The sequence below is a fragment of the Dipodomys ordii genome, unplaced genomic scaffold, assembly GCF_000151885.1.
Source record: "Dipodomys ordii isolate 6190 unplaced genomic scaffold, Dord_2.0 Scaffold25, whole genome shotgun sequence".
Taxonomy (NCBI): domain Eukaryota; kingdom Metazoa; phylum Chordata; class Mammalia; order Rodentia; family Heteromyidae; genus Dipodomys; species Dipodomys ordii.
The window spans coordinates 12533195-12554796 of NW_012267241.1; the positions used below are offsets into that span (position 1 = coordinate 12533195).

Sequence of the window (21602 nt, forward strand, 5' to 3'; positions counted from 1 at the left end):
GAAGACAAAAAAATACACTGGACCATGATAAATTATACAGGTCTCTAGAGATTCACACAGTGAGACCAAAGGAGTATATTCTTAGGAGAGATTCACAAAGGCTCAATAGCTTCATGCATATAATAATTCAAAATAATATTTATAAAAATGAACTTCAAGAAATGGAAGCAAGAGGTTTTTTTTTCCTTTGTAACTATTTTTGTTTTCTTAACCTTTCATTTGTAAATTTATATGTTTCTGGAAGGGTAAGGAGAAGGCAGGACAAGGGTAAACAAATGCAGCAGTGGCACTCACTAGACACTATGTGGAATATGAACTTTACAACTTGTAGGTGGGGACAGGGGGGGAAAACTGGGAGAGAGCAGGGGAAGAGCTGATACTTTCCAAAAAGAAATATACTTATTACCTGACTTAAGTAACTGTGTCTCTTTGTACATAACCTTTACAAATTACTATAATTATTTAAAAAAACAAGATATATGAACACAGTATCAAAACTTTCCCAATATATCATTTCCACAGTCTTGCATCTTACATCTTTCACAATTTTTTTTATTTTCTCACATTAACTATTGGTAGTAATTCAGTAGAATGATGGTTTCCAAATAATGAAACATACGTATTAATTAAACTAGTTTTAATTTTAAATTTAATTTAATTTTAATTTTAAATTTCTAAAAGAGAAGGTATAGCTTTTAAGTTCAACGTGATTTTAATTTTTTATGGAAAATGTCATTCTTACCTAACAGTTGTTGAAGGGCGACCTGTGTCCAAGTCAGTAGCTACAAAGTCTCCAACCTTGTAGTTATCTCCCATATTGCTGGTCACTACATATGTCTTTGAACCTGGGCGGAACACTGAGCCTTCAATTACATTGGTCACAGTCACAGAGACTGCAGTTGCTGTGAGTTTATACTGAGACATAATTGAATGATGAAATTCAGCTTTATTTCTAACACCGATGCTAAGTTGTAGACTCTGCATAGCTTCATAGTCTAGGGGCTAGAAAATACAGAGCAAAATAGTTTTACTATAAGAAAAACATTGCAGAAGAAAAAGACATCCTTTGAAAATAAAAAATGTGGGGGAGGATTGGGTGGGGGGGAGGGAGGATGGGAAGGGATGGGAAGGGTAAACAAAGGAGGAGGCTACAATGCTTGATAAGAAATGTACTCACTATCTTGCCCATGTAATTGTAACCCCTCTGTACAGTACTTTTACAATAAAAAAATGTAAGTAGCATCTGAGTATATTTAGCTATATCTATACATATAGACATAGCTAAATATAAATCCTTACAAATACCCATTTTATCTTTAGTATCTTTATCTGTAGTTCAATGAGTACACAGCAAATACAGTAAAAAAAAATACTTGTCCCATTGTTGAAAAGATTGAAAACATGTGACATAATCCCTGATTGTGCACTAACCAAATTAAAACTTAAAATAACAAATGGTTACATTTTTGTATTATGTAGTGCAAAGTCAATTCATATTAGAATTATTTTATGTTTCACAGAAAGTAGCTCTGTTTATAATAAAATGTTTATCAAACATATTGAGACTTCCCATTTGACTAGCTGTACCTATAAGGAACTATTTCTAAGAAATTTACTTCTGTAATTTGAACAATCAAGCAATATATATATATATTTATATGAATAAATTAGTTTCCTCAATAGAGTCTAGAAAAATATTTTACATTATAAAATAACCAAGTACTACTTTCATTATGAAGGGTGATGTCAAAATCCACAATTCATAAAAATCTATAGAACAACTGTCATTTTTTATCTATGTATAAAAGCTTTGGATCATACATATTTTAAAGTATAGCACTTTAAAAATCATTTCATAAAATGGTTTGTAAAATGCTAATATCATTTGATTGTTAAACTTAATACTTTTATAAAAATATTTTAAACATTAAATAAATTTAGTATATCATACCTTAACGACCTTTAGAATTCCTACATTTGTTCTTTCATTCATTTCTATATCAAACCAACCTCCTTCATTTCCAGAGATAAAGAAAATTACTGCTATCCAGTTTGCTGTGTACTCCTCATCCAAATCAATTACTCTAATCTGGAGCAACTCTGAATGTAGAGCATTTTCTTCAATACTTATGGCATACTGAAACAAGAAGCCAAAAAAAAAAAAACACAAAATCAACACAGAAGATGGGAGGAGAGATCTTGACCAAGGTTCTAGTGAAGTATCAACAATTATTCATTATTCAGAAATAGTATCTATTTTCAATCATACGCTTTCATTGTTTAAATATATATTTCCCTATTGTATAAACAAACACAAGAAAAAGTGTATTTTCCCTTTTGGGCAGTGTGACATTAAACACAAGTACATCTGCAAACAGGACTGTCAAAGTGCATTTTCAATGTAATGAACTTAGAGTTACTACATTTAACTTTCAGGAATGAATACGTACAGAAGGCCGTTCCATGTAGGGGATGTTATCATTGACGTCAAGGATTTTAATGTTGCATTCACACTCTGCTGACATGCCATCTGCCCCGCCGTCTCGATCTGAGCCTCTTACAGCAAGAGAATACTGAGCATATTGCTAAAGATTAAAAAAAAAAATCACAAGCAATGTCACACCAGGTAGACGCAGTCATTAGTTTACACAAAGGTTTTTAAAAACATTTGCTAAATAATGTCCTAAGTCTAGGAGAAAGCAAAGAGTATCACAAAATATTAACCTACAAATATCACGTGTATCAATATGGAAATTGCCAGTTCCATTTCCAATAATGAATATTTTGTGTTAATTAAAGGAAGCAATCTTTTTATGAAAGCCTGTTTGTTTTGTTCTCTAATAGTCCAGATTCTGGAAATGTTTATAAAGGGTGAGATGGAACAGAACAATCCAGAAGTGAGAGATCTAGGTTCACAAAGGATTTATGGCATGCCAATCTCATAGGAATCCTATAACTAATCACTTCCCGAATATGCAAGGGAAATAGTAGCATACGTGACTTTAATATTGAGGGTGGGTAGAGAGTTATGGCAATTGAGTTATTGATCATGTAGTTATTCTTGATTTTCTTCAACAGTACTTAAAATTTTAGAAGTTGGTAAAAGCTATGAAACTTTTCCTAGACTCATGTGTACATATATTGTCATTCACAGTTATGGGCAGAACTTCAGGGCATTCATTGTTAAATACATCTTGAAATCTCTTGATGGTCCCAGACTTTACAACGACAGCAGAGTTCTTTTACTTTGGATGCACCATTTTTAGTGTTCACTCCCACTAAAGCTATTTTTATATTAAAGGAATTTCACTGGGATATTTAGGTGAGTTTGAAAGAGAAAAGATGGCTAGATAAGTTCTTCTAAAAGGTCATTTTCAAGCAAGAAAATAATGAGAATTAGGTAACTTAAACACTGTAACACTGAAAACTGCAAGAATAATAAAACAATTCTGATTTATCTTAAACTTAGAAAACATTACTAGGAAGACTGACATTTTAAAACCAAGACTAATGAAAAATGAATTTAATTATATATATTACAAAATAAAATATTCTCACATATATGTATATATAATCATGTATAAATATATATACAAACATATATGTGTGAAATATAATGTACCCATTTATGATATATATGTATATATGTGCATATATCTGATATATATATATATATGTATATCATATATGTATATTATGAACAAGTATGTCATATATTTAATCCAGTTCTAATCTTTGTATAAATGAGCAAGTAGATGTTTTAAATAATGGGACATATATAGAAATTAATAGATTCTAATCTGTTAGCAACCACTAGTTATTTATCAATAGATTGTCACAGGTGTTATTTAATTACTATCCACTATTCTGATCGTGTGATTCATTAGCTAAAGTAGACCAGTAGGTGTAAAACAGAAAGAAATTTATTAGATATCTACTCATCAAGAGCTTAGAATATACCATGTTAAAGAAAGATAAGTGCAGTGACTCATGTATTTCAGAAGGCTGAGATCTGAGGATAGCAGTTCTAACCTAGCCAGGGCAGGAAAGGACCAGGAGACTCTTAGCTCTAGTTAACTACCTAAAAACCAGAAGTAGAAGAGTGGCTCAAGTAGTAGAATACCAGTTTTAAACAAAACACTTCAGGAACAGCGCCTAGACCCTGAGCCCCAGAACTGTTGCAAAGATAAATAAATAAATAAAGCAAAGCAAAAGAAAAGAAGATAAGCATGTTTCTTAGTCTGTACATAGTTTTAGAGCCACTATCATGCTGTTCACGTGTATTGTGATGTACCAATGGGGAAACAATGGCAAGTGTTTCTTATATTTATTTCCTTCTAGAACACACCTTTCTTTTTCAAATGGAGGCTTGATCTCTACCTTTTGCAAAATTTTATGTAGTTTCACAATCTAGCTTTCTTAAATTGAGGTAGGTCCTAATTAACTGATAATGAAACGTCAGAACAACATAAAATTAAATAATCTTCATTGATCATTTAATTGTTTTAGTATCATTGCTCTAATATTATCATTATGAAAAATGAGTATATAATTAAAATATAAAGATACTGTCTTATTTTTCCTTATAGGTATCCTTAGTTTTAGAGTCAGTTCCTTCAAGTGAATTCCCACTTAAAGAAAAAAAATTACTTCTCTGTCTATGAAATTATTCATTGTCCGAATTTCTCCAGTGTATCTGTTGATGATGAACATTGGCGCATCTGAAGGCTCCTGACTTATGATCTTGAAGGCTATTTTTGAGTTCAAATTGTTTGGTTCATCTGCATCAGTAGCATTGAGTCTCATCACCAGTGTATCTAGAAATTCAGGAAAATTGATTGCAAGGGTAATATTGACATTTTTGTTACAATACTGTATATTACCTCTCCAGTGATGCACAGGAGTTAATAATATGCATTTTATTATATTTCTATTATAGAAGTTCACAATATCAATATCTTTTTAAATTTATTTTTGGTGAAAATACTGTACAGAGGGGTTACAATTACATGGACAAGATAATGAGTACATTTCTTATCAAGCATTGTTGCCTTCTCCTTTGTTTCCCCTTCCCATCCCTTCCCATCTCCCCCTGCTCCCCCATCCAATCCTCCCTGCTTCCCCTGCTTTGGTTACCTTGGTCTTGATAAAAGACCACATTTTAATCAAGGACCAAAGGAAATGTATATTTTGGTGCTTTGTTTTTTATTAAAATACAATTTGTTTCTTCTTCTGATGCTTATGATAAAAAAAGTGACAGTAAAACTAGATTAACTTTTACCATGCCCTAACACTTTCTAGGTATATGATCTTGTCCTCATTTTCCACATTTATGAATGAGGATGATAATGAAAACTATCCTCACAAAGTTCCTGTGAGAAGTGCATAGGTTATTACAGAAAAATGTATAGAATTTCTACTGAACAATTCATTTTTAATGGCTATTGTTACTGTCTTTAGACCTGTAGATTGTGATGTTCTTTATTTTTTTCAGAAAATTTATCAGTAGTTTTAATGAAGGGCACAGGAGAACAAGAAAAGCTGTCAATAGTCATTCCCAAACTAGAATTTTTCTACTATTTTTTTCAAACATGTTTTTAAGTGCAAAAGGGCACCCATCCCCTCCACTCCACTCCCATCCAGCCTTCTCCTCTCTTCTCTCTTCTTTCTTCTCTTTGTTTTTTTCTCTCTCTCTCCACCTCGATTCATTTTAGTATAACTTAACAAAATGTTCTTATTGGCAATTAATTATGGCACATTCATATAATGAAATGCATTGTATCTTTTTAAACTGGAGGAGTATACATGTTCTGATATGTAAATATAATGTGCATATAATTAGCTAAAAGCATGTGGATTAGTACATAGAAGATTCTAGTTATGTCCTGAAAGCTTTACTTACCTTCTGTATATGTCTAGTAATTGGGAGAAAAGCTTATCTCTGCAAAATGGTATAATGAAGAACAAAAGTGGGTTTTCATTCCCCTCTTCCTTCCTATATTCTGTGACTTTTTACAATGAGAGTTTCTATAGTAGTTTTTTTTAAGACCAAGAAATAGATATGCTTTTAATGAACAAGAATGCAATGTGAGAGCTTTGGGATTGAAAAGAAATTATGTTACTTAAAAGTTTAAACATTCTGTGGTAAATTGAAGTTTTGACTACAAAAGAGTACTCATATCTTTTGATTTAATGCTTGTTCCGCATTTATATCTGTCAACAAAACAGAATGTATGGAATGGATTTTAATGCATGTCTTTGAAATAGCCTTTTTTGTGCTGTTACCCTTTCCCCTTGCTCTTTGCAGTCTCTAGTAATCACTTTTCCTTTTCATTCTTCTACAAGGTTGATTTATTGGTTTCCATGAATGAGTCAGAATACGTGGTATTTGTGGTTCAGTGTCTGGCTATTTAATTTAACATAATTACCATCAAGAAGTTCACTGAGAGCATTTAAAACACAGAGTGAAGGAATTTTTTCTGGTTCTTCATTAACACAATAGGGTAACTATTAGTTCAAATAATTTATGATACATTTAAAAATGACTGGAAAGGATCGGGCACCAGTGGCTCATGCCTGCAATCCTAGCTACTCAGGAGGCTGAGATCTGAGGATTGCAGTTCAAAGCCAGCCCAGGCAGAAACGTCCAAGAGACTCTTATCTCCAATAAACCACTCAGAAAACTGGAAGTGGCACTGTGGCTCAAGTGGTAGAGTGCTAGCCTTGAGCTGAAGAACTGAAGGACAGTGCCCAGGCCCAGAGTTCAGGCCCCTTGACCAACAACAACAACAACAAAAGACTGGAAAAGATGAGTACAAAATTCATAACCTATAGAAGTGATTAATGGTTGAAAAGATGGAAATGCTTGTTACCAATCTGAATATTATAAATAGGTATAGGTATTGAATTGCACAATAGAACATATAAAGAGGTAAAAATATCATATCATCTTGGAACTGTGGTGACAACATGTCATCCAAGCTATGTAGGAGACTGAGATACTGAGGATCACAGTTTAAGGCTAGTAAAACATGTTCATAAGAAACCAACTCCATAGGAAAAACAAAAAGCTAGATGTGGTGGTGTGCACTTGGCAACCCAGCTAACACTGGAAGTGTAAATAGGAGGATTATAGTCCAAGCCAGCCTAACCAAAAAGTGAGACTCTATCTTATAAATAGAGAAAAAAAAAAAGCTGGAGGACAGAATCTAGGATCAAAGTGCCTGTCTCTGCAGGAGGTGCTGGGTTCAAATTCTACTACTGCCAAGGAAAAAAAAGAGATACAAGTATTAAATTTCAATAAAAAGTACCTTGAAAAACATTACAAATCGGGAGTGGGTTTCTTTTTGCCCTTCTACAGAGCCAGACATGCCACTCCACCACTGAACAAAATGTTTTACAAGTATCTTAATTCAGGTTCTCCTAAAGAGGTAGGGTATGGGTAGAATGAGTAAGTTCTTCTCCTCACTTTGGAGAACAGCTTGGAACTTCTTCCCCCTTTGAGAGAGTCTCTGTTCTGGATGCTTTTCTGGGGCTTATTTCTAATATTTGCGATGCTTACCTTGACACGGATTAGACTGCAATTTCCTGGCTGTTAAGACTGACCTTGAAACCAATAGATTTTGCTTACTTAAAAATTACTTACTTGCATTAGAGTTTTCTTCTATTTGTCCTACGAATGTATCCATGGAAAATACTGGAGCGTTGTCATTTACGTCCATTACTCTCACTCTCAGTTCAAGAGGTCTCTCTAAGTCTTGGCCCTGTGCATTCAGAGCACGGCAGTAGATCTAGGAAAGAATAATGATATGGTGAAACACATACTTATCAAGTTTTTAACTTTTAGAGAGTATTGTTAGACATTGTGGGAAATTAAAAGAGACATATGATTGTGATTTTTCTGAAACTATAAATACAAGCTATAAGCACATGCATGTGCATATTTATGCACGTATACAATAAGGCAGACATGAGCACAAAACCTTTAAGAGAAGGCAGCATAATAAGATATAAGAAGAAAAAAATGATGAAGTAATAGGAAAATGTAATGATAGAGATAATAATAAAAGTGTATTTCAACAGACAGAGCTAGGAATTGGCAATGTTCCAAGAAAAGAGAATTTGATAAGGAAACAAGCATGCTGTATTTGAAATAAGGAAGTGGGGTTAAGGGAGAATAAAGCCAAGGAATATCCCATAGAAACTTCAAGGAATGTAGCATTCTTTTTTTTTTGTCGGTCGTGGGGCTTGAACTCTGGGCCTGGGTGCTGTCCCTCAGCTCTTCAGCTCAAGGCGAGCGCTCTACCACTTGAGCTACAGCGCCACTTGGAATGTAGCATTCTTAATCTAGGTAGTGTTTCTGTGGGTGATTATTATGATGAAGACATGTATATAGGTACAATGTGAACTCTTCCACATATGTTGGATACCCTATACATAAGTATAATGTCTACTATTTCATATGCGTGTATTTTGTATAAAAATATATTGAGCCTACTTCTAGTGGCTTGCACATGTAATCCTAGCTACTCAGGAGGCTGAGATCTGAGAATTGGTATTTGAAGCCAGCATAGGCAGATAAATCAAGAGACTGTTCTCTCCAATTAGCCAGTGAAATATCCAAAGTAGAGGAATGGGGTTGAGTGCCTTGAGTAAACAAAGCTATGAGATAGCACAAGGCCCTGCGTTCAAGTTCCACTCCTGGTGCTTGCACATGTGTGTATGCACACATACACACACGCGATATATAATACACATATTATATAGATAGAAGAGGAAGAGGGCTTCAAGAAAAGTCAATAATATATAGACTTGCTTGGCAAGAGTGTAGATTCGGATTTGAAGGCTAAGGAATTGATGCAAGCAATCTTTGAACTACAAATGGACAAGAATGACAGCAGCAGGCATAGAATACTATTATGGTGATTTGGGGATATGGCTCACTGAGATTTTACTAGAAGATGGATCAAAGAAAGGGTTTAAAATGTCATTATTTTTAGATTTTTACATATTAAAATGAATGGTGCCCATAGTGATAGGTAAAAATGAAAGTAGCCAATGGAGAAATCAAGGAGAAATGATAATGTACAGCTGATGAGGTTCTTGAAGAAATAGGTAATTACAGGACAATAAGAATGTCTTCAGATATGCTATGGGAAAGGATCCCAAATGGATCCACTGTTGGATTTAATGGAGAAACATTTCTGAGCTGTCAGAGAAAGAATTCAATTGAGGTAACTGGCCTCAGCCTTCTGGATGGAGTTGCTCTTCAGCTAGTCTCTCTGAAGTGCAGTGAGGTTGAGGGCTTGAAGAGAGGCTGCTTAAGCCCTGTGGGAGTGTCTGCCCCAGCAATGGAAAGTTATACTGAAGCTTGTCCATTTGGGAAAGAATCCTTTTTAAGCTCTAGAATCATTACTTGTTCCTGGAATTGAAAGGAGCTCACATTCTCAACTGGGTTTTATTTTATTTTTTGGTTGGTCATGGGCCTTGAACTCTGGGACTAGGGGCTATCTCTGAACTTTTCAGCTCAAGGCATGTGCTCTACCACTTGAGCCACAGCACCACTTCCAGTTTTCTGGTGGTTAATTAAAGAGTCTCAGACTTTCCTGCCCAGCCTGGCTTTGAACCACAATCCTCAAATCTTAGCCTCCTGAGTAGCTAGGATTGTAGATTACAGGCATGAGCCCCTGGTGCCCGGCTGTATTTCTTTTTTTAATTAAGTAAAATTAGATATTTATTTTTCCTTCCCTCTACCCCCTAAAATAGTCTAGTGAACAATGGGAGTCAACTAGATGCTGGTCGATTTGTCCACAGCTAAGTGAAACATACTTTGGTCTCAGTTTTCTCTGTATTTATTGGGATATTTGTGAATTACAAAACAAGTAACAAATGCCTACTGTTGAGGCTTTTGAAATCAAATTGGGCATGATCTGAGTTAAGATTTTCTAAAATTAATTTCATCTTGAACATATACATTCACATGGCACCCACTTACAATGAAAAAAGGAGTGACTTCCCGGTCAACTATGGATGTTATATTAATTTCACCGGTTTTTTGGTTAATGATGAAGATTCCATAAGGTGGCTGATCAATTCCTACTCCAGAGATGCGGTAGGTGACTGGCTGGTTTGCAGCACAATCTGAGTGAATCTGCAGGAAGAACACAGTGGAATATTACTGAGAGGGTATAAAGAGCTTGGTTTGATACATGACAACTATTTACCTTGAGAAGTGTTGAATATGCTGTCCTTGCCACCATTTGTGAAAAGTTGAAAACAGAATTACATTCTAAGATAGGTGAAATAGCTTTTGTGTTTCCATAATCACTAACATACATGCCATATTTTAATGGTAACTGACAATGCAATAACACAGATTCCCATTTCTATTTCTACTAAATAATAAAAAGTAAAATATCATCCCCAATAAAAATGCCATTGCCTTTCTTATTTAAGCCGACATCCACTTACTCTATGTGTACAATTTGATCTTATATTATTTTCAGTCTCCATGCTAACAGTGGATTTACAGTAGGGAACTCCTTGCTGTCCTGAAGAACTCACTAATACAGCTGTTAAAGAAATTTGATCTTTAGATTTAAAAAAACTTTTAAAAAAGGTAAAATATTAGAAGCAGCTTTATATGGAATTGTGTAGGTAACAAAAATCATTGGAGCTTAAAAATAGTTATTCTGAAAATAGGAAATTTGGTAAGAAAGTAAAGCCATTCAAATAAATGCTTATAGGAATAAAAACTGTGTCTTTGAAATAAAAGACTGACAATTAGCAAAACTTACTAGGAAGTCTCCATGTGTTCCTGTATGAATGGTGTGTATTTGTCAGAGTGTATCTGTATTTGTTTGTATATCTGCATATGTATTAATCTTTGTGGGATATGTATGTGTATGTGTGTGTGTATGTTGTAGAAAGGGGCACATTGTGAAAGTTATAAATAAACACACAAAGTTATAAATAAACACACAAAAACAGAAGTTCATTTCTAATAGATTATAAAGCACACATGCTGAAGTAGTTTATTGATGTGTGTAGGAGTGTACGTCCAGAGTGTAAATCCACTCTGAATCACTGGGTATTCTTTTTCTTGTGTAGAGTCTGTAGTAATACATGCTTATGTATATTTGCTTTGTCCGTGATATGAATCAATATTTAACTGTTTATCTGAGTATCTAACATTCTTAATTTACTCTGTTAGGAACTTCAGTTTTCATAACTTGAATAATTATAGTTTTTCTCTGTAACACAACTTTTCAGTAAGATAAGTTCACAGTCTATGGAGAAGACAGGTTCTGTCAAACTTAACCCTCTTCATTTGATTTCAGGTTTATGTCTTGAGTTCTAACTTACTTTGGCAATTGGGTTTCTCTTAGAGTTGTCTTCACCTTCACGACAAGCCGCAGCAAACTTGATCCATTCACGTTTTTGCCTTCTGATGGAGTGCCACTTGATGGTGCCATTTTTAGTGTTATAATCTCTTACCTTGAAAGGATAAGATAAAGTCGTAGTAGCAGTGGGAACATTTGTTCTTCAATTAGAACGTTAAGAAATTTTCATAGTTACTTCAGCTTTTCAAATTACAGTGAGTTACTTGGTATCACTGTCTTTAATTTCACAAATTTGGTAACTAAATATTAGAGTGGAACCAGGGGGTTGATATGGAAATATATTCCAAAATAATTAATTGTTAATACTTATTAATTTATTGAATAATGATCTTTATAGGTAGAAAGTGACAAATGTGCGATTTCATTGCATATTTGCTAAATCTAAACCCAGGCATTCTAGTTTTTGCTAGTGTTGCTGTGTCATTTTACTAGTTTTCTCTATGAATTATGTACTTACAACAACGTGGAAGGGAACATTTTTAAATAATATATTTATTTGCTTCATGAATGTATTATACTAACATATTCTTTCTTTTTCTTTTTTCTTTTTTGTTTGGGGACAAACAAAAGGGTAGGTTGAACTCACCATCTTCCTGGCTTGGTCTTGCCTAGGATTACAGGTATGAACCAACATGCCCTATCATTTTGCTTTGAAATGTGGAAAAACCATTTGTTGTATCTTACCTGGATTCGAAATTCACTGTTAACTTCTGCCACCACCTATAAAAATAGACAGTCACAGTAGTTAACTTGGTATTGAATACTTTAAAATTCACATTGCTTAATCATTAAAAATTGAAAGACCCAGTCTTGTGAGTCATTAGGATTATTTTATCAGTTTGCATGGCAGGTGGCTTTGGGTTACTTCATAGGTTGATGAGGGTGCTTAGAACTCTTCTTGGTTTTTGCATTTTTATTTCTCTCATTTTTATTATTGCTATTGAAAAATCTTTGAAAATTTCATTTTTAGCCATTTTAGCCATAAGGATACTTGAAGATAGGTCCCAGAGGAGGATGTGTGCTGGAGACTAGGGCTTTCTTAGTAAATCTTAGGACTGAAGAGGTAGAAATACTGATGCAACCCAGTAAGAATCAACAATGAGTTAATATACTAAAACATTAGACTATGGTTTCAGGATCTGACAAGCTTACTAATGGAAATGAGAAAAGTGCTTAGAAGCTAAGAACGGATACAAAGCAGGGAGATATCCAAAAAACTTCAAAATATTTGCTCCTTCATATGCAATTCTACACATAAGATTTTAGTATTTTAGTAAAAAGAAGAAAATGCAAGTATGTAGGGGACAAATCATGAATATAAGATTTCCTTAGCTATTTTTCCTGCTTTATATAATTCCTCTAGCCACCCAAGTGGCCAAACAGCTATGCTTGCTTAAACTCTGGGTCTGATCACTGTTTATAACATAGAGTAAAACAACAGGATAATTTACTTTTTCCCTAGAAAACACAGACACTTCTTAACATCCATTTATCAGGATAATATCTCTATATCCTTGTTCAAGGTATTATAAAAATATATATTTAAAACTTAAGTGTATATTTGAGGACCAGTTTGCTCAGATTGTTTTAAATTACAGGGAACATCCATTAAAGATACTATGCACCCTTGGTTTTAATGTCTACCTAAATAAAAGATGTTAAACATTTAATCATTTTTGTAATAAGCAAGTATAAAAATGATGTTCACAATCCCACTTTGTATCATTGATATACAACTTTCATGCATTTCATTTAAAGTACTAATACTAGTAAAGTTTAAATTTAGTTAATCATTTTCATAGCTGCTTTCAATTTCATCTTTAAAGAAAAATGGAATTTCACTTTTCAAGGACATACTAAGAATTCATCATAACTGATTAAGAAAACAGTTATCAATAAGAGAAAAGTATTAAGCCATGATACAGTGTTAATCATTATAATTACCCCTAGTATCATTCACTGATAATAACTACACAGTAGGCAACACATTTAGAGAAATCTTTACATATAATCTTCACAACAAAAACATATGATTTCTACAGAGGACACTGAGGTGTAAGTTTTGATTTATAACATCCGACTATTCAATACATTTCAGCCTAAATTTGTGTATGTGGTATCTCAAGTAAATTACTAAGTAAAACCTGCTACAAAGAACTGATGATACATCTTTGTAAACTCAGAAAACTGATTGTAAGACAATAACTTCATCCTTGTGATCACAAATATTTATACGCAACATCAACAGTAATAGAAGAGGAAATTAGGGGGGGAAACCAAAATGGTTAGAATGATTAGGATGTGTAACTAATATCGTTGTTAAAGCCATCTGGAGTATGGACCTGAGAGGATGTTTATGGAACATATTCCTCTTGCTATTTATGAATTTTCTAGCTTTTACCTCTCTCTTGAATGTGGGTGTGGGGTAGGGAGGTGGAGACACCTTATTTGTATGTTTCAAAGTCATGTCTTCATAGTTTCCACACTGTGTATGCCTCTGTTATCTGTGACTGCACTTCCCTTCCCGTAATGAAGTGTCAGTTCTTGCTGTTTGCTTTAGATAACTATGCCAGATGACTAAGACATCTTTTTACCTTTATGCAGCTGGGTCATTCTCTTTCCCATGGGAAGCAGTTTGGGCAGAGGACCAAGTAGGTTTCAGCACAGTGTCAGACTCACAATTGGATGGGTAATTAAAAAACTGCCAAGTCTGCTTAAAAATGTGGTGGGTTGACTGATCTAAGCTTCTTTTCTTTTGTTCAAAGTGTAGAACAAACTCAGAAACAAAGTCCATGTTAGACTTTCACAGGCAAAACAATAATAGTAGAAAAAGATCACAGAGTTAGAAAACCTTCGATTTATTTTCTAAAATTCTTAGTGCTTTCATTTATTCGTCTGTAAAATGGGTAGACTAACTTGTATATGAGTACTTTTACAGTTCTCACCTAAAATCCCTGTGTGCAGGGAAAATATTGAAGTATTTTCATCATGGGAAAGGTTTAATAAAATTATGGGGTTAAAACCTTACTTGGGCAACAGCTGGCAGGTGCGATGAGAAGAGGAAGAAATTACAGGCTGACAGCATTTGACAGTCAGGGTGTCAAGTCAGGATAGAGGTTAGGAGGAGCTAACCAGAAGCAGAGGCGGTGGGAATCAGAAGGAAAGATCAAGGGAGAGATAGTGGAGAGACAGAAAGAATCCTTAGGGTTTGAGAACAGATGGAATGGGGGAGTTTAAGAAGGGGAGGAGTGTCGGGTAACAATGGTTTTAAAAACTAGGACTGGAAGGAAACACAGTAGTAGTAGAATTTAGCAGATCTGAAGACACTGAGTTGAAGATGAAATAGAAAGGCCCGGTAAAGATGCTTTGATCTGAAATATGGATCATTCAGCCAAGAGCTGTAGATATGAGATATATATGTTCAAGTAGGAGTGTAAAATTATGGAAAATATTAAGTTCCTAAAGTAGAGGCTACAAAGAAATAACCTGTTTGAGGTAGACAGTGGAGAAATCCTAATAATTGTACAAATGGGAACAAGTGTAAGAAACAAGAGAAAGAAGCAGAGAATTGGCTCTAGAAATGGGAGGAAAACATACTGCATTTTAGCCATTCTTAAAGGAAGGGAAATTAAAAGACAGATATATGAATGAAATGAAAAAAAAAATAATGGGCAGCATGAATCCTGAGGAAATCTTGAGGCTTTCAGTGATATTTTTATCTAGCTGGAATATGTCTTTACCTGAATAAAAGAAAATATGAAATAATAAGAAGAGAAGGAAGACACAAATCTGATCACCTTATGTAGACATTTAAAGAATAAACAATACGGCAGGACAAAATGATAGATGATGGAATCCAGGAAATTGGTGGAGAAGGGTTTGTGATTTTTTTTCAGAAGTTGAGAAGGAGGGAGGAGAGGTATTTTTATTAGAAAGTAGAGATATTGAAAAAGAAGATGCTTAATGGAAATGTGGTGATGGAGAGAGCTGGTGGAACAGGTAGAAAAAAGAAAGGACCTTGGAGGCAGAGTAGAAGCAAGCAAGGAAGAATGAAGATCAGGAAAATTGAAGCACATTGTAATGAGTGACCTAGATATCATCCCTAGAGTAAAGGTGAAGTTTTTATCTGAAAACTGTGGAGCACTTTGGATTCAGCCATATGTTTAGAGTCTTGGTTACAGAAGATGCAATGGAGCTCCACTGAGAGATAAACATGGGTTGTGAAGATGCCTGGGCAGAGCTTTGCTATGCTCTGCTTTCTTACTCACTGGGTATGAGCCTTGGGGTAGTCCCTTACTCAATCTGTGCTTCAGTTTCTCTATCTGTGTTGAAGATTAACAACCCTTTCGTTAGAGTCTATGAAAGCAGTGACTAATTTAACTCAATGGTTGTTTTTATTGAGTCGAATTTCTGTTCTGAGAGGCAATTTATTTGTTTATTTGTTTTAAAGGGACAGGATGCAAAATGGCATTCTAATTTTAACAATTTCCTTATAACAGTTTGTTCCATCCAGTTTTTGTGATATTATACCATGAGTTTTGTATATCATAAAAATTGGCTTGAAAAAGTAATTTTCCTAAGGAAAATCGATTTCTTTTAAAAATAGTGAGTTCATTACTTGTGAATCACAAACTTCTGATACATTTGTTAACTCTTAGATATGTCATAAGGATGAAAATACAATAGAGGTAATATATAACTTGCTTTCTTTGGAAAACTTCTGCTCTGATAAAAGGTATCAGTTGAGTTTGGCTATAATCCAGTGGGTTGATTTCTTCATGTTTATTCATGAGTTTATATGTTTTCTTATCAATTCATATTTAACTGTTCATTGTGAAGATCCAAGGCTTACCTGAATCATTTAAAGGGCTGTAATCCTAAATATTATGGTAAGTCTTAGATATGATGCCAAATAGACATAATACCATACTACAAAATTTTAGTAAAACCTAATACAATGATTTCCTTAACTAATATTTTTGATAGCATTTGGGAACAGAAGTATAAACTATCTGAAAATTCCCTCTGATGCCTCTGCTCTGTGTGTGAGTCAACTGTTGAACAATCTTGCACTAGTTTAGGTTACTGCAAAGGATATAAAAGTTAATCACAGAACCTGTCTTTATACTATTTCCAATTGCATCATTTCATAATCAGTAGGCATCTATTAATTATTTGCAAATCTATTAATTACAAATCTATTAATTTGTAGAGATGTGACTTCTCATTTGACAAATGTATAAAATTGTATTCTCATAGACCAGTGAAGAGCATGGATCAACTACCAGTGACATTAGAATCAGTTTGACTCAAGTCCATGAAAGGTATTTGATTTACAATTATAACCAGCAGAAGTGGCATGACCCAGCACTCTGGGAGGGTGTGTCCTCAGTTGAGGGAACTTCATAAATTTAACTGCCATGCTAAGCACAACAGGCTTCCTGCTTATTATCTATATGGAAATGCCAGTTAGGACTCAAGAATACTCAACAGCAGAGTCCTTGTTGGATGCAGTGTGGAGTTCAAAAACTAGATGTTCTATGTAGAACCAGAGGTCATGTTTTCTAGATTCCTTCACCTCTTTGAATAAATAAATCTTGTTTCTAAAGCCAAACCTGTGTGAAGATAGTATTCTCCCAGAGATTTAGACTTTCCTATTACTTAAAGAGTACACCTGGAAATGTTTTATGCTTTGTGACAATCTAAACTGAGTTCACCAAAGAAGATGCCAGTCCTAAACCTAAGTTAAAATACAGAAGCTGTAAGGAGGTAGCTCCTACCTGACCATTCTACAAGACTGTTGTCCCCAATTAACAAGCAAAAAGCCAGAAGTGGAGATATAGCTAAAATGGTAGATAGAACACCAGTTATGAAGGAAAAAGCTGAGCTAGACCATGAGGGTAAGAGTTCAAGCCCCAGTATTGACACAAAGGAAAAAAAAGTACAAAGTCTTTGTGATATATACCATATTGATAGAAATAATTATGTTTAAGTGCAACTTATAAGTTTCACTGAGATGACTAGAAATATTACTTTCATTTCCTATATTTTACTGAAATGTTAAATCTCTACACTATTTGTACAAGAAAACATAAAGACTCCTCTCTGTGATTTGTCTTGTTTGATCTGTACTGGTTTGCTAGTCGTTTTCTTGCTTTTGGTGACAGCAAACACAAGGAAATTTATCTGCTCAAACAAATTTATGAATTATATGATAAAATGAATATTATTTTCAGTGTACTTTAGCCTGACTGCTGAGAAATATCCTGAAAAACTTCTACTATATCCTAAAGAATGTCAACTAAGAACATGTCAGGGGAGTTTCTTTTAGAATGAAATATTATCCTCACAGAAAAAGAAGTAAATACAATGAATTGAAAATGTTCAGGTCATGTGTGGCAATATATAATAACCGTTTTCTCTGTTCTTTGGGCTGGACATGCAGTCATTTGCCTTTATTTTTAAAAAATCTTCAGATTCATTTAGATGTTAATGGGCTGAACAAATCTGGCAAAGTTACAAGTATTTTTTCAGAAATGGTTAAAACTCTAGAAAGTCTAGAAATTCTATTTCACAACCACCCACACAAATTTCTTTTATTTGGTGCATATTTGTTCTCTATCCAAAAAAAAAAAAAAAGAGAGAGTACATATCAACTCCTTTCTACTCCGTATACTGATTTCATGGGGGGTGGGGAGGAAGAAAGAAGAAAGGAAGAGTGTGAGAAAGAGGAAGGAAGGAAAGAAAGAAGGAAAATAAAGAATAAAGGGAAAAGAAAAGGAAGGAAGAAGGAAAGGAAGAAAGGGGACAAGAAAGAAGGGAAAAAAGAAAGGAATGAATGAGAAAAAAGGAAAGAAAGAAGGAACGAAAGAAAGGAAGGAAGAAAGAAAGAAGTAAATTGTTTAAATAAGGATACAGGTGCACCCATTACACCAATGAGATGCACAAGATGTTATGTCAAACAAGGAACTTAACAACTTTGGCTGGGGGGGGAAGGGGGGCGGGGGGAGATGGGAAGGGAAGGGAAAGGGAAACAAAGGAGGAGGCAACCATGCTTGATAAGAAATGTACTCATTACCTTGCCCATGTAATTGTAACCCCTCTGTACAGTATTTTCACAATTAAAAAAGAAAGAAAGAATGAATCAATCCCTACCTCAGGCTTGCAAAGAAAGAAAAACCAAGTGTAAGTATTTTCTACCCAGGAGTTCCATGTGAAGAATAGAAGAGTCATACATCAGTCTTGGTCATTTTAAGAATAGCTCTTCTGCTTCATTCTCTCAGATCCAACCCAGTAATTTTAATAAGGGCAAACCTTTCACTTTCACATATATCACATAGACTCCACAATGTGCAGTCTGTCACCAGCTAGGTGTTGTCACCAGTAGTTGCCCTAGCTCTCATATGGCTTTTCCTTAAACATAAGTATAAAAGTCCTAAAATCTTCACAGTTGTCCAAATATATTACTAACATAGATTTTTATTTATTTACGTTGAGAAGAGGAAAGTCTTTCTATGGATTTATTTTTCTTTTTTGGGAGGAGGGCATGGGAAAAGCAACATTCCCAGTGAGACTAGAAGAAAGAAAATTCAGCTTTCTATAGTGGTAGTTTTCTTCAAGGGGAAAATACATTATAGCAAAAACAAGATTATATAACTCCAAAGGATATTTACCAAAATGTTTTAGTAAAATTGGTAACCGAAATGCATTATGATCCAAACCTTAAGAAGTGAAATATTTTATAAACTAAATTATGCTGTCAGTATGAAAATAAAACATTTCACTTCATCTTGGTGAAAATATTTAAAGAAATAATTAACAAAAGGCATATGAGAAATTCATGATTGATTCCAAAGTAAATTTGGCCAAATACTCCCCCACTTTCCAAAACAAATCTACAAACTGAAAAGCTATCTGACCTTAAAAATAAAGTAGAAATGGCCAGAAATCGCTCCAAAGATAATATTTGATCAGGATACATAATTTGGATAAAATGACACAATTTATTGAATAATGAATAATTAAGAAGTAGTTGCTTAAATAAATTTTATAGACTGTACTTAAGTAGAAATGGTGATATAATAAAAAATGAAAATGAGGCATATTCTTTAGAATCAGAAAAAGTAAATGTAAAAGTACCTAAAAAAACTTTTAATCAACTAAAACTTTATGATAAGTCATAATGAATCAAATTTATAAAAATGATATTTTAAGTATTCCATTATCTGGCAATATACAAGTTTCTGTGATCAAATGATATACCACATAAAGTTATTGATCATTGTCATATTCCAAGTAATGACACTAAGTGGAACTAAAGATCCCCTAAAAAGTCAGTGAGTTATGGGTAATGTTGGAAGAACAGCTCAGAACTAGTGCTATTGGTGTATCAATACTCCATTACAAGTAAGTATTACTGGTTAAGAACCATAAGAATCTTTCCATTCAATGCTGGGGATTAAACACAAGGTCTCATGAATGCCAAGTAAATGCCTTATCATGGGCTACAATTCCAGCCCTCTAACTCCCCTTACTTATTAAACTGAATTCAATCAAACTAGCATACCATGAATCAAAGATCTAACTTGTTGTTATATAAACCCAGCATTCCAGGTCAAAACTCAAGCAAGTAGAAACAAATAGAAATCACATCTTGCCAGGGCTGGAGGGCGATTTACCTGGCACTGCCTTTTTGGATTACATTAACCTTGCTGTTTAAACACACACACACACACACACACACACACAACAAAACAAGTATGACTAAAAGTATTGCTCAAAGTGGCTTGATTTAATATATTGGCATTGCTCTTCTTATTTACTGTCTCTAAAAAGAAACCAGTTAATAACATGTAAAAGGGCCATGACAAATCATTTTATTACAGTGAGGGCTAACAAATGTACATTTTTTTTTTACCATAGTCACTTCTGTTTGAAGTGGTGAGAACAAATATAGTAAATAACAGCACTTATTTCTTAGTTAGAATTAAGTGCAATTCCCACCACCTTCACCCCTCCACATGCTATGTAATTTATAAATCCCTCATACTGCCATTTTTTAGATTAAAAATGCTGTACTTCATAATTAGATAGCGTGGGATTCTGACCTGAGCAGTATGGAAAACAGAGGAGATTGCTGGATTTGTGAGGAGAGTGACACACAGCTGTGATTTTAATTTATGTAGACCCTGCTCTTACGTGGCACCGATTCTGCTAACAAAGGTATCCAACAGAGAAGAAATCGGGACAGGACTATGATTTATAGAAGCCTACCTGTCAATGAGAACTCAAACAACTCCACTAAGGAGGGATACCAATTTCCCGAGTTGAACATTTATTTACCCAGGATGACTTAGCAATGACTTGGAGGTTAGAGATGTGATAGGCTGCATTAGTATGATCCGGAGTCTTCAATTACAGAGAGAAACACTATTTAAAAATCAAGTTCATAAAAATCACCTTGTCATTAACATAAACTTTTAATGGGTTCAGGTTAGAAGTACCACTAAGTAACATTTTCTACAGAGTTCCCACCCGCTGATAAGTGAGGACCAATAGGGAAGAATTTTGAGCAGAATTCACTTACCAGAAAAACGAACAGCACTGCTGCTGCCCTGAGAGATTGCCAGTCCATCGCAGCTGCTGAATTCCCTTACATCCAACACCCTGGGAGTTTTGTTTGTTCTGCTCTGCTCTTTTTTTTCTTCTTCTTTCTTTCTTTCTCCCACTCAGCTGGTGTCTGATTAAAACAATTTCTCAGTAGATGTTCTTACATGCAGGCTTTGAGGTGTTTCTGCCTTCCTCTGGGAGAAGAGCTGAAGGTACGTATAACCTGTCTGGATCCCCACCCTAAAAACTTGGGCTGGTCTCACTGAAATGCTTGACAAGATCATCATTGCTCCCAGGTAAAAGCTTAGGGACACACCCTCCATCCAGCTGAAAAGTAGACTGGATGGAGCAAGGGCGATTCACACCTGCACTAAAGGTTGCTGGTGGCAAGCACTCAAAGTGACCCAAGCCAGGAAGGTTGTGCAATGAATGGGGGTTTCTCATTTTAGGCTTTATTTATCAGCCATTTAGCTTCTCCCCTTAGTTAAAAGGTACATATTGTTTAGAGGTTTCTAATATTCAGAGAATTGTCTGGCCCATGCTCAGAGCCAAACCCTGAGGTCACAATAGAAAATTACAAGTTTCCACTTC

General features: G+C 34.6%; 1 protein-coding gene across 1 annotated transcript in view; it reads right to left on the reverse strand.

Moving 5' to 3' along the window:
* Positions 1-21036, reverse strand: part of Dsg1 (desmoglein 1) — a 32347-nt gene extending 11311 nt beyond the window's left edge. The window contains exons 1-9 of the mRNA XM_013014808.1: positions 20989-21036; positions 12087-12122; positions 11365-11496; positions 9995-10150; positions 7646-7790; positions 4651-4817; positions 2451-2585; positions 1952-2137; positions 743-1002 (exon numbers count right to left, since the gene is read on the reverse strand). Of these exons, the coding sequence (XP_012870262.1) occupies positions 743-1002; positions 1952-2137; positions 2451-2585; positions 4651-4817; positions 7646-7790; positions 9995-10150; positions 11365-11496; positions 12087-12122; positions 20989-21036 (1265 nt within the window). The remainder of the gene's footprint in view (positions 1-742; positions 1003-1951; positions 2138-2450; positions 2586-4650; positions 4818-7645; positions 7791-9994; positions 10151-11364; positions 11497-12086; positions 12123-20988) is intronic.
* Positions 21037-21602: the final 566 nt, after the last annotated feature.